At 39.2% G+C, this 13106-nt stretch overlaps 1 protein-coding gene across 14 annotated transcripts in view; it reads right to left on the reverse strand.

Annotated features, from left to right (window-relative positions):
* The window catches only part of MAPK10 (mitogen-activated protein kinase 10), a 251303-nt gene that overhangs the window by 25419 nt on the left and 212778 nt on the right, over nucleotides 1-13106 (reverse strand). For 13 of the 14 annotated variants that reach the window (XM_084627024.1, XM_084627029.1, XM_084627025.1 and 10 more), the window contains 2 exons: nucleotides 10235-10417; nucleotides 6580-6704 (listed from right to left, as the gene is read on the reverse strand). In XM_084627024.1, coding sequence (XP_084483150.1) covers nucleotides 6580-6704; nucleotides 10235-10417 — 308 coding nt within the window. The remainder of the gene's footprint in view (nucleotides 1-6579; nucleotides 6705-10234; nucleotides 10418-13106) is intronic. The other variant, XM_084627020.1, reaches the window with a different exon arrangement.

The following is a 13106-nucleotide window of genomic DNA, read 5'->3' on the forward strand; positions in this document are numbered from 1 at the left end:
AATGAACACAAATTCTAAACCTGCTCATGAATAATTCACAAAGAAACATGGAGTCTAAATTTCTTGAATAAAATGTTCTAGACAGTAATATGTTTCATTTGCTTTCTTCCCTTCTTTGATAGAAACAGACTCTCAGCACAGTTAAGATATGCAGTGACAAAAATCAAGACCTTGGTGAAGCTTGTTCCTTAAATGCAAAAGGGGAGAATTTAAATCCATTCAGTGTAAAGGTGAATGATAGGCTTTCATTGACACAGAACCTCTCACATAAGGCATGTTTATCACAAGCTTTACAAACTGTGCCAATAGTAGAAAAGGGAAAAGACTTATAGCTTCTGTATCTGGATTTCAACACACACATTTCTACTGTTTTGGATCTAAGTTTTTGTTACTGTTCATTCTAGACAGGGATCAGCTGCAAAATTTAGATACAGATGAGGATCTGGATTCCAGCCTCACCCTCCGAAGTTCAGGAGGTTTAGAGCCAGAGTGTTGTTTTGGACCCATTGCTGTTGAAAAAGAATCCCTACTGAAATGCACCAGTTGTCTGACACACACCAGTTGTTCCATAGCACACAGTAACAGTAACACTATAGTTTAGGAAGAAAGTGAAGACTGCTTTGTCCAATTAAAATTGGAGGGGGGATTTTAGGTACACAGACTGGAATTATCAACTTCCTATTTGTTCAGGGCACTGGAATTTATATCTCTATTCTTGCAAAAACTGGCCAAGGAAGTTTAATGACCAGAAGTAGTCAGCACCACTTCTACAGCTTTGGTTCAGTGTAGACTGACTCCGGGGCAAGAGTGTCTAATGAATCACCATGGCACTTCCTAGCAAATGTATATTTTCTTTGGAGGTCTGTCATACTAGTATTAGCTAGACCCAAGACCACTGGGCTTACAAGATCTAACAAGGTAACAATTTCCATATCCACTTCATCATGTATATTCAAATGCGATGTTGAAAAATGTTTAGTCATTCACATCCCAAACCTCCACCAGAAACTAAAATACAGGGCAATCAGGTCAGAGAGGGACAAAGTGTATAATGTCACTGCTTTAACCCTGGTACATTATCTTGTATCACAATGGTGAAAAATTTCAAGAGGCAGCATTACAACGGAGCAATACAGTTAGCACAACAAAGACCCTTCAGGGAGGCCATAGAACGTGTCAAAGTAGAAACTAACTTGCACAAAATAGTAATTTATAGCACACTCAGTCTCTGCACTATGTTACAACTGCAGAAGATTCTCCAACAAGACAGTTAACATATTCCAAGAGATTTGCATAATCAACATCTAAGGCTGTTGACAGGTTACCAATGACTATCAAAGATTCTGCTATAGCTTCAGCCAAGAGGAAATAAGTCTTTGCAGACTTTAAGCAGGAAAAAAAAAGTGTATTGCCAAAGTTATCATGTGCTGGTATCTTCCTTGTAAATGAACCAAAAGCCATTCTGACACCAGCTTTTTAGCCAAGAGCAGAAAGTTAGAAATTGGATTGATGTTCAGGCAAAAGTGAAACTTTTTTTTTATTTAAGCAACAATTAATGTCTTAAAACAATGCCAAACTACTGGAAGTCGAAGTCAAAGTCAAACTGAGGGTTGTTCTACTGGATTCAATACACTCTTCTGAAAGGCATATAGGAAAATGATAGAAAGAACAGATTACTAAAGTGCATGCTGCTGTACAACCCCTCCTCATGCAGACATCCCCTCCCCAGTGTAGATGCAATTCAGTCAGCGACTGCACTTTCTAACGGATGAAGCAAGCAAAATCCAACTGAGATAAATTCTCTCTGGAAAGTAATTACTCAATGACTCACAATTAGCCACTGAAGGTGTGTCAGCAGGAACAGATGGAAATTTAAGGTTTAATAAACGGTCAATAGTAAAATCAAGAGTCATTGGTTTAATTTTCCTCCTGGAAATGAGATCTGTAAATTAAGGCACCCTAGAAGTAGTCAGGCCCTTTCTATACTTAGACACACATGACCTGTACAAAATACAATAAATATTCATTCAATCCATTTTCCGCTATTTATGCTAACGTAATCTTCCTTCCTTTCATATCTGCTATGAACTGAATGAGGTCTCTGAATGATGGAAAAATGGTATCAAATCAGCTCACTAATCATTCACTGCCCAGGTGCTGAGACACAATTCTATAGTGTGCTGCACATGTTGGAAGAACAAGACATAGCATGTCTTAAAGAAGAAATCCTTGTGGCAGGACAGATGGAGATAACAGCTGAGGAAATTGATGTTCAGCAGGTTTGTTAACTACAAGTCAGCTGGGCAAAGAGCTAGAAGTGTGAACAGAAAAGAGACATTCTAAAAAGATGCAATTCAGACACAGACAACAAATTAGAACAAATAACTGGGTCAAAAAAACTGATTGCTTTAAATTTGAACTATCACTAGCCAATGCATTGCTCCTTCTCCACGTAATCCCTCTGTCACGTGAAGTGCTGCAAAGACGCAACACTATGTTCACTTTGGGTCAGATTCTTCCAGACTTACTCACATTGAACAGCACCTTATTCCACTAAAATCAATGGGGGAATTTCTGGAACATGGAATTACTCAGCACAAGTCAGGGTGGCAGAATCTGACCTTTCAATAATAATAGTGTGGGCCTGATTCTCCATTTCCTTGCACCTTATGTAGACATGTACACATTTGCTGAGTGCAAAATGGGCCTGAAATGCTTCCACCAGTGGAAGAGAGCAGAGAAACTGATCTGGTAGAATTTCATACCCACTTTGTTTGCAGTGTTGTTGTAGCCATGTTGGTCCCAGGATATGAGAGAGACAAGGTGGGCCAGGTAATATCTTTTACTGGATCAACTTCTGTTGGTGAAAGAGACAAGCTTTCAAGCTCCACAGAGCTCTTCTTCTTCCACTTTGCACAGGTATAACTGGTGACACAAGGTGAAGGGCAGTAGAGAATCAGGTGCCCACAAATACCTACTGTAACAATACAGTACAACTTTAAATGTGAGACAGTTCCCCTATGCTGTAAACTGCATGGGGCCTCCATTCAAAGGATATCCCCTTTGAAAAGCTTTCTTATTTTAATTAATAATTTTGGACATGAGAAGGATAAAAAGTGATCCGTTGCTTGCTAAATTCACCAGAATCTCTTCTTTTTCTTCAATAGGCACCGGATCAGACCCTTAATGGTTGCCAAATGGTTGCCACTGTGTCCTTGTTGGACATGATGAAAATCAACCAGAAAAGCTTGTTCCATCCATAAGTGCTATGACATTATTGTTCTGACTTTGCATACTGGATTTCAGGGCACTTTCCTCTCTCCCCTGTCCTAGGCTCAGCTCTGTACAGGCTATAAAAAGATAAAGCTTTCCTTGTGGATGTAGATTTTAGTGCAAACTTTCCTAAAGTACAGAGACGGTTTGGATCCAGTATTCCAGTTGTTAACCACCTCTAGTACATGTATTAATCACAAAGATCTGGGAAGACAGTACAAATCTCTTGCTTAGTAAACAATAGTGGGGCTTTTTATACTTTCATATACTTCACAGCTACATGTCACAGCATAAAATGATTCCGTGTTCGCTGATTTCATCCAAAAGCAGAAGCAAAAGTAGCAACGCCGTGAAAAAAGCCACTCTTGTAGCATTCCTAGCTCAATCAAAACCAGAAAATACTGGAAATCTTCAAAGTCAGCATTGCCCTCTGAAATTTTCAACCTTATTTCCTGAGCAAAAAAGGTTTACACAAGCCCCTAAGCATTCCAGGTGCTTATCCAGAATTATCTTCCAAGCCTTTAGAGAATCATGAAGCACAACAATTTCCTTATCCATATTTCTGACCGACAAAGCACAACCAAAGCCGAGGACATAAAAAGTTCCCTTGTGCATTTAAACATTTCTAATTATAATTCAATTCATTGTTATATAACATCGTTCCGAAGCAATTTCTCAAAAGATAAAGTAAGTGGATTAAGTTTTACAATACTGGATACAGTGACTCTCATACAGGCAATAAGTCAAAATGAGAAATAAAATGGACCAGAGCAACAAAAGCCAAAACTGTAATTTACATCTTTATCTTTACAAGTCTTTCTTCTAAAAAAAAAAATCCCACTTATGGTAATGGTGTGGACAACTAGTGTGAAAATGTCTCTGATGGCTACTGGCATTTCTATCAGTACATCAGGAAATTAGATGAGAAGGATTAGATGACACAGTGGTAAGAAGATCTGGCAGTCATTGCCATTTTGTCACATTACTGATCCCACCACTGCTGCGGCTGGTGGAGCAGGCCTGGAGTCAGCAATGATGGGAGATTGTTCAGAAAGAAGGGTAGAATTGTCACAGTGAGGTGTAAAGGAGGCATATGAGAATGAAACAGAATAAGATGAGCAGGGTTTAGCACAAAACATAGGCTAAGGTGAAGTTCAGGAGAGATAGGAAGAGATGTGGCAACTTGGAAGTTTATGAAAAGGACCTCTATCTCTTCTACAGTTAGAGGAAGCAGTACACCATCCATCAGTGACCTTGAATTGTACAGGGTTGGACAGAGAGGAATGCCCAGACTGAAAGAATGGCGTGAACGAGCAAGGAGAGCGTAGATATGAAGACAGAGAACAAGAGAGTGCAATCAAGTCTATGGGAGTTCCAAAAAGCACTGAAGCCATTCTGAATTAAATTCAGAAATGGGGATGTAATTCAATAAGGATGACCAAGGAAGGGAATGATACCTAGAACAGGCATCTGGAATTGAAATATGCGCATGTTTGTAAATTTGGCAGCATGTCAAATATTTTAATTTTCAGATTAAAATACTATTAAAAAGTAAGCAAAAAAGTCAATAGAAATTAAAGGATATATTCAACTAATTTGTTTAGGGTATAAGGAATAGATGGTGCAAAAGCAAATGTAACTGAAATACAGAGTGTATATATATATTTTTTCAAAGTACACTAATTTCAGCATGTACAGTAAGATGTTTCATTTGGAACACTTCTGTAATAATGCCTTTAGACTTGGCTTTTCAAGGTGCTAAGTTCCCTTAACTTCCTTAGATACTACATAGATAGTGGTCATTACCTTGTAGGATTGGGCCCTACATTTATCATGTCATCACAGATTTTTTTCATATGAAGATAACTAGTGACATAGCTAAATAATGTCCTGTCATGAGAAATGCTCAGAAGCACCATGTGTTATTATAGCCACACAGTACTATTTCCAATGGAAATAATGTTGCTAAGATGATAATTAAAAACTCACATCTTGATTTTGCACGTAATAGTATGTCCAGACAAATTACTTGGGGGAGAATGTGTTCTTCAGTTGGGCTGGCAGGGGGAATGGTGCATCTGGGACATTGCAATATATGGAAGAGGACTCAAAGGTCAAGAAGTGGGGAAACCAGCATTACCAAAGAGTAGATAAACATTCTCCAGGACTAGATTTCAGAGTAGCAGCCATGTTAGTCTGTATTCGCAAAAAGAAAAGGAGTACTTGTGGCACCTTAGAGACTAACAAATTTATTTGAGCATAAGCTTTCGTGAGCTACAGCTCACTTCATTGGATGCATAAAAGTGGAAAATGCAGTGAGGATGTTTTTATACACACAGACATTGTAAGGAGAGTGATCACGTTAGATAAGCTATTACCAGCAGGAGAGTGGGGTGGGGGAAGAAAACATTTTGAATTGATAAACACCCATTTTTTCATGGTCTGTGTGTATAAAAACATCCTCACTGTATTTTCCACTTTTATGCATCCGATCAAGTGAGCTGTAGCTCACGAAAGCTTATGCTCAAATAAATTGGTTAGGTCTCTAAGGTGCCACAAGTACTCCTTTTCTTTCTCCAGGACTAGTTTACTGTTGCTTCCCTTTCCTCTAAACTGTTAAAAAGAAGGTTTCCAGGAAGAATGAGAATGAGGAAGGGAAGGAGGTATTCCCTAGGGGAAAGAAACAAGATAAATGTAGCGTTCAGGCTATATGCTAGAATTATGATCACTTTCTCATTCATTGAGAGCAGGAGACTTCAGAAGCAGGATTTTGAGTTCACTAATATGGTGGCTGCGGAAAGTGGCGGCCAGCACATCCCTCAGCCCACACCGCTTCCCGCAGCCCCCATTGGCCGGAACGGTGAACTGCGGCCAGTGGGAGCTGCGATCGTCCGAACCTGCGGACGCTGCAGGTAAACAAAACAGTCCCGGCCCACCAGAGGATTTCCCTGATTGGCCGCGTGCCAAAGGTTGCTGATCCCTGCACTAGGTAATAGTGAACTCTGGCCCCAAATCAAGAAAGCACTTAAATAACCATTTAACTTAAAACATCCTTCAAATCCCACTGACTTCAATGGGACCCAAGCAAGGGTTTAAGAACTTTCCTAGTTGGGAGCTTAGTTTTGCTTCCTGTTTAGTGCTGCCTGTCTCCACCATATGGTATATGTTTACTAGTAAGGTATAATGTAAACTTGAAAAGTCTTGCTTGTTTTTTTCAGGGCATGATTGGTAGGGCTGAAAAAAATATTATGGCTGCATTTTACAGTACTGAGGTGAAAGTAAATTAAATGTCCATGCTTTACTTACCGCCTCCACTTCTGCAGGGTCATACCACACATTAATGTATGGATGCTGTAAGGCTTCATCCACTGATATCCGCTTGGCTGGGTCAATCACCAACATCTTTGACAAAAGGTCCCTGGCTTGGCTGGCTAGAGCAATGAAATCAGAGGAACACAGTGTCAGTACAAAATTACTACATGCCGGTATTGGTTAACTGTTGTAAAAAAATAAGTAGGGCAATTTGTTCCCTCCAGTTATTCTTCATTTGGATGAAATTCTGCCACTCCTCAATACAGCAAGAGATCCAAATATACGCAGAAGATGAATAAAGAGCCAGCACAAGACTTGCACGTTACATAAGTCTCATGTATGCCCTCAAAATTGGTCCAAAAATGCTGATTCATCAAAACAATTTTTTTGTGGGACAGGGTTGGTTTTGATCAAATTTCAACTCAGAATAATTTTGGAGAAAAAGCTTTGAAATTGGCAAAATATTTTGTTTCTGCATGGGCACAAAACATTTTGGTTTTCCAGTTCAAAAGGACTTTTCATTTCAAAATTAAAGCTAATTATATTTTTAAAATATTTTAAAATAAAGTGGGTTGAAAGTGAAATGAAACTGACCCAAACTGATTTAATTTCCAGATTTTTGGTTTGAGATTGATTTTTCTTCCTGATAAGGGATGGGAAACTTTTTCAAGTCCTCAAAACTTTTTGCCGGATAGCTCTAGTCCCAGCTCTATCCCTTTTACTCTGCCCTGGGCTGGCAGCAGGAAGAAGGGTGTTATGGGAGTTCCTACACCAGCTATACATCATCAGCGGTTCCCACTTGCATTGAGGCTTTTCTCCTGGGACCAGATACACTAAATCTGCAGCCAGAAACTGCGAGCTGTGCAGTGCAAATCAGCCATATTGATGACCCTGAGGACCTGGTGTGTGGACCATGGTTTGGGTTTGCAAGATCCCCTTCACTGGGGTTTTTATTCTGGAAAACCAAACCCAAGAACAGGAGTAGCTCTGGAATCCATTTATTCAAACAACAACAAAGTTCTGGGAGTTTGGATAAAAATGTTAGTTTTCTCCCATATCTCTTGAGGAGAGTAATATTGAAATTCTGCCCCTACCAACAAGTATCTTTTCAAGTGAAGAAACATTTTATGGGTCACAGAAAGTAGAATCTCCCAGGGTAGCAATATATGGCGTTCTGATTGCTTGGACATTCACCACCATAGAGATGCTAGATAACATTGTTGATGAAGGCTCTGTCCAAATCCCGATACTCACTCAACTAGTGCTGAAACCAGTGGGCCATATCCTCAGCTGGTGTAAATAAGCATAGCCCCATTTACACTTGTGTTTGACCTCTGTAGGGCTATGCCAATTTACACTGACAGAACATACAGCTCAGTGAGCTTAGTCTTATTTGTCAAGAAAGTTGGAATTTGTCCAGCATGGTGTTGTAACACAGTTGAATATGGCAAGATTTCAGCAAAAGCTCACAATCTGTGAATTCTCTCTCCCTGATAACTAGCTGAATTTTTCCTATTTATAGCATAGGACCTGAATGGAGGCAGTTGTAGCAGTTGCTATGTGAGTTACTATTCAGAGTGCCTGGGAACAAATTAGTTGGTAGTGGCAAATGGAATATGAGATTTAGCCAAGAGAGCAAAGTAACTCTCTATTCATTCTGACAGGAGTTTGAACAAGCATCAGATGGAAATTCATGCTGATGTCTGGCTGGGCAAGTATCCAACAACGAAACAAACCCTAGTACCATGTGATGGTCTATACGAAGTACAAGCCAAAACCTCTAATCTGGGATCAGAGCCCATAGTATTCTGTATTCATAGCAAATATGCTGCCAATCAACCCACAAACTGATTTTTTTTCTTATCCCAGTATTGTTTTTTTCCCCCGACTGTCAATAAATTCACTGCAATCTTTTTTTTCTTTAAAGTTAACCAGATCACTTACTGCTAAGAGTACTGCACATATCATATTAAAACTGCTTTCTTGTTTGAAATCATTTATTATTATCTTACTTTTTATACCATTTGAAGTGGACCTCGAATAGAAAACAAAGAACAAAAATAGATCAGTAACTACAAAAACACAACCCCTTCACCAAATGTATCTTATGTACCCCCAGCACACTACTAAAGGTGACATCAAAGTGACTATATACCATTATTTATTGTACTTTTTAGGAAGGTACGAGGATTCAGGATATAAAAGTACCCTAGGACAGAGGAACCAAACAAGAAATAATCTTAAACACAGACATTCACTCTGTGCTTAAATAAAAGTGTGCTTCCTTTATCCAGGAGATAATTAGTTAACACAGTTTGATCATTATTCTCTGTGCATTAGCCCTAAATCCAATGAAAGACCACTATTCATTTTCTTTGTAGGAGGAGTACAGAAAAGGACTCAATGCATCCAAAAGCATTTGCTCAGACCTTTCACTTTGCTCCCAGATCTCAGACAACAGCCGTGCTATGAAACAGTTGTTAACTGGAAGAGCATTCTGGGTAATGTAATGACATGCAAATTGTAGGTGATTAAGAAACATTATGTGTCACTGCAGCAAGCAACCAGAGGAACCCATGTGTGCAAAATTTATGCACACTAGCAGTTTGAAAAGGTTCCAAAGCTGTGACTGGAAATCTTTTTATACTCAACACACATTAATCATTGTTTCTTATTGAAAGTCAACATCCTGTTCAAGTTTATCATGGCTTCAATTTATGACTATAACCATCTTACCACATGCCACTGCATATATTGTACAATGGAAATATGTAGCCCCACTGTAATTAAGATATCATTCTGCTTCACATACCAAAACCCAGTTGCTCCATTTTTCATAGTCACAAAGCCACTTACAGGCAGATATTAAACTGCAACTACATCAAGAGCAATTTTAGCTGGTGGCATTGATACTTTTACTTTTCTTAGTAAACACACCATCACTTTTGTAGTCAGGGCTCTGGCTGCATTGACAGTTCTTTGTTTACAACAAAAGAAGATTTAATGCCACATTGAGATCTCCTTGGGCTCCAGTATGTCAGAACAAAATTAATAAAAATTCAGGGTTTTCCAAACTTGCTTATGGTTCTATCGGAGTGCATAGCTGTACAGAATGAGTGCCATGAATCTGACATGCTTGATGTATTAATCAACATCAACATACGTACCCTAGAGGCCTGGATGCCCTCGCACCAAATTTCCCTCCAAATCATACTTAGAACTAACTCCTTGCTAGATAAAACCAATGCAAGTGTCTTGGTCATTACAGCACCTGAATCTGATCTGATAAATAAACCGCACAATGTTTTCATGAAAACATCAACTAGCTAAAACATTTTACTTTTTCTTTCTTTACCACACTTTAGATCTCAACCACTTTTTCTTTTCCTCGCATCAAAGAGAACAGTTTTCAATAAACACATGGATGGAGACTAACTTTGCAGACATTAAAAGTGTTGCTCTCTTTTCTTTCTAGTATGTTTTTTTACATCCATGACTCTCCCTCATCTTAGCACTGAGAAAAAAAATTATGACCCACTATATGAAATGTGTTTCAAAGTACACTGAAAATCAATTAATCTCAGCTGGAGAAAAAACATGTTTTATTGTACTTGGTCATACATGCCCCATGCTCCCTCCTTAGACATACCTTTGAGTTTGTTGTGTTCTGAGTCGGCTGGGAAGAGAGAATCTGGGAAAAGTTTGGGGAAAGTGAGACCAGCATACTTAGGTCGGTTCTCAACGTAGTTCCGCACTGTGGGTTGTAGCTTCTTCATGAATTCTGGGCATGGTGTTCCCAGCTGCTCAATTACTTTATTCCACTGGTCAATATCTGAGGAGAGGTAGTTAAGGGGGAAAATGTGCAGCCTACTAGCTTTTTTGTTTGGCTGATTTTTAGCAACCCATAAAGGTACATAATTCCCTCCCAAGATACTTCTCAATCAATGTCTTGGTTCATCATCATGACTTGAAGACTTATAAGCCATAATGGGTGAGACATTTATAGCACCTAGCCTACTGGTGGACACTGCACAAACAAATAGTAATAGTAATAGCTGGACCCCTCACAATATAAAACTCTCTCCCTGTTGGTCCTGGATGTCAGTCTATTTCTGTTTTTAAATCCTAGCTTAATGGCTACTGTCTCTTACACCTGTGCAACCCCATAGACATCAGTAAGGCTACATGGGTATAACAAATCTTATTTGTTCAGCTGGGCATATCAATCATAACTGTCACATTGTGTAGAGTGGTACCCAGTGGAGTGAAAAGGGTGTGAAAAGAGTTCTGCAAGGGGAGAAGTTACCCCTAACTTGTTTTCTCCTTTCTTCATGAGCGATCAATAATTTGTGAAGGACATTTTATTTGGGAATAAACATGTTATGTGACGGAAAAGACATATTTGCCAGAAGTTCCTGGAGATGCATACATAAACTGAAATGCTGCATACTTGCGTCTTTATTCTTCCCAGCCATTTATCAGTTCCTAGTTTTATAAGAACAACAACAAAAACTATTTGGCAAATTGTTGTAAAAATGTAATGTGTTTTCTTGATTGTTCACCATTTCCTCTAACAATTATCTTCTATCGGTACACAACATACCAGTTATACACAAATATTTCTCTTTTGTTTTCCTCAAACATGGCAAAAAACAAGAAACAGTTGTTATGCCTTCATCATGAATGCTAGCTTCCACATGCTTTCATATGCAACCAAGAAACCCTCTCTCTTATTTGAGGGCAATGCTTTTAGCTTTCCTGGAGTACCAATGAGCATATCTGCTGAATGATTTGTCACACTTCTAGACATGTTCAGAATATGCCCTACTGTGTCAAAAAAAAGGGGAGGGAGGTTACGACAATGTTTGATCAAGGATATTGCCTTTAAAACCAGTCCCACCTCCCTAACACAGTCCCTGCATTCATCAGGCTAAGGATTTGAAGAACGCGTGAAATAATATACGAATAGACACAGTGATTCACACGTTTCTACCAAGAGACTGTCACAAGCATGTAGCTAAGGAAGCCTCATGGGAACCCATTAGAAAGAAAACATTCATTTTAGAAAGTCTATTTCTGATGCAGCACAGTATGAAGATAATCTTGTTTTCATTATTGTTAATTGTTTATTTACAGTAGTGCCCACTCTGTGCTAAAAGATTTCCAAACACTCAAAAAGAACAGTCCCTGCTCTGAGGAGCTCACAATCTAAGGGCAGAAAAGAGGCCAGATGAAAGGGAACAAAATTCTATATAATTTGCATTGAGATGGCTGAAAAACTGGAACATTTGGGGTTTGAAGTTTCCATGAAAAATGTCTCCTTTTGTTGTCAGAAAATTTCAAAATTTAATTTTTTTCAACCAACTGGCTAAAAAGTGGGATGAATTTTTCATGAAAATGTTGTCCCCCATTTTCACTGGAAAATGTAGGAATTCAAAAATTTTGTACCATCTCTAATTTGTGTACAGGTCAACATGATTCACTGTGTGTTGCATGGCAGAAGTGAGTCTTTAAGGGGGGCTTTAAATATGGGCTTTGCAATATAAACTCATGGAGGTTGCACTATGTACAGAAAACATGAAGGTAACTGTGTGATAAGGTTGTACCATGTGAGATCACATGGAAGAGGGCACAGAAGTGAAAGTGTGAGCAACTAAAAATGGGTAGACAAGGATGGGAACACTGGTGGAGCAGAAGGTATGGAGAAAACATGAAGCTTGATGAGGAAAGATAAGTAGGAGGGGCCAAATTATGCAGAGCTCTGAAGGTGGTGGGAAGATGCTTACAGTTGATTTGACAGCAAATGAAAAGCCAGTGGAAGTATTCAAAGAGAGGAAGAGTTATATGAGCAAAGGAAGGAAGTTTAGTGACTGCATTGTGTATGAACTGGTGGGGTCAATGTGTATATTTGAGAGGCCAATAATCAAGGCAGTATATAATGAGGGCCTGAATGAGAGATTTGACTGTGAAGATGAAAAAAACAGGACGGATCTTGGAGACACTGAGGAGGAAGATATGTTCGGATTTGGATGTTTGGGGCACGGGAGAGGATTGTCGGCCTGAGGGACAGGGAAGATGGGGGTGATGTTGACAGTGACTGAGAAGGGGAAAGTAGAGAATGTTAGGGAGGGAAGTTCTGTTCCGCATGTATTCAGTCAAAGCAGACAAGAAGACATCTGAGAGGAGACAGACAGGCTGAGATGTGGGATGACACTACCCACAGACAGATGTAAAGTTAGTAAAAGATGAAAGACAAATCTTGGGCAACCCCACTGAGAGTGGGAAAGGGGAAAGGGGGCAATTACTTATAATCTTCTAAATGGTGTTGTGTGTATGCAGCAACTTCCAGCATGGCTCTCATTTTCATGGTCAGTAATTGCTATCGTTTATGTCATCTTGGAACCTCCTCTACCACAGAACTCAGGAGTACTATTTCAAAACTTCTGAAAAGCTTTGGGGACAGAAATAAGTCTCTTTCCAACTAAACTACTGAATGAAAGTAATGCAGCAACACCCGCAAA

Source organism: Lepidochelys olivacea, assembly GCF_965140295.1.
Source record: "Lepidochelys olivacea isolate rLepOli2 genome assembly, chromosome: 4".
Classification (NCBI taxonomy): Eukaryota; Metazoa; Chordata; order Testudines; family Cheloniidae; genus Lepidochelys; species Lepidochelys olivacea.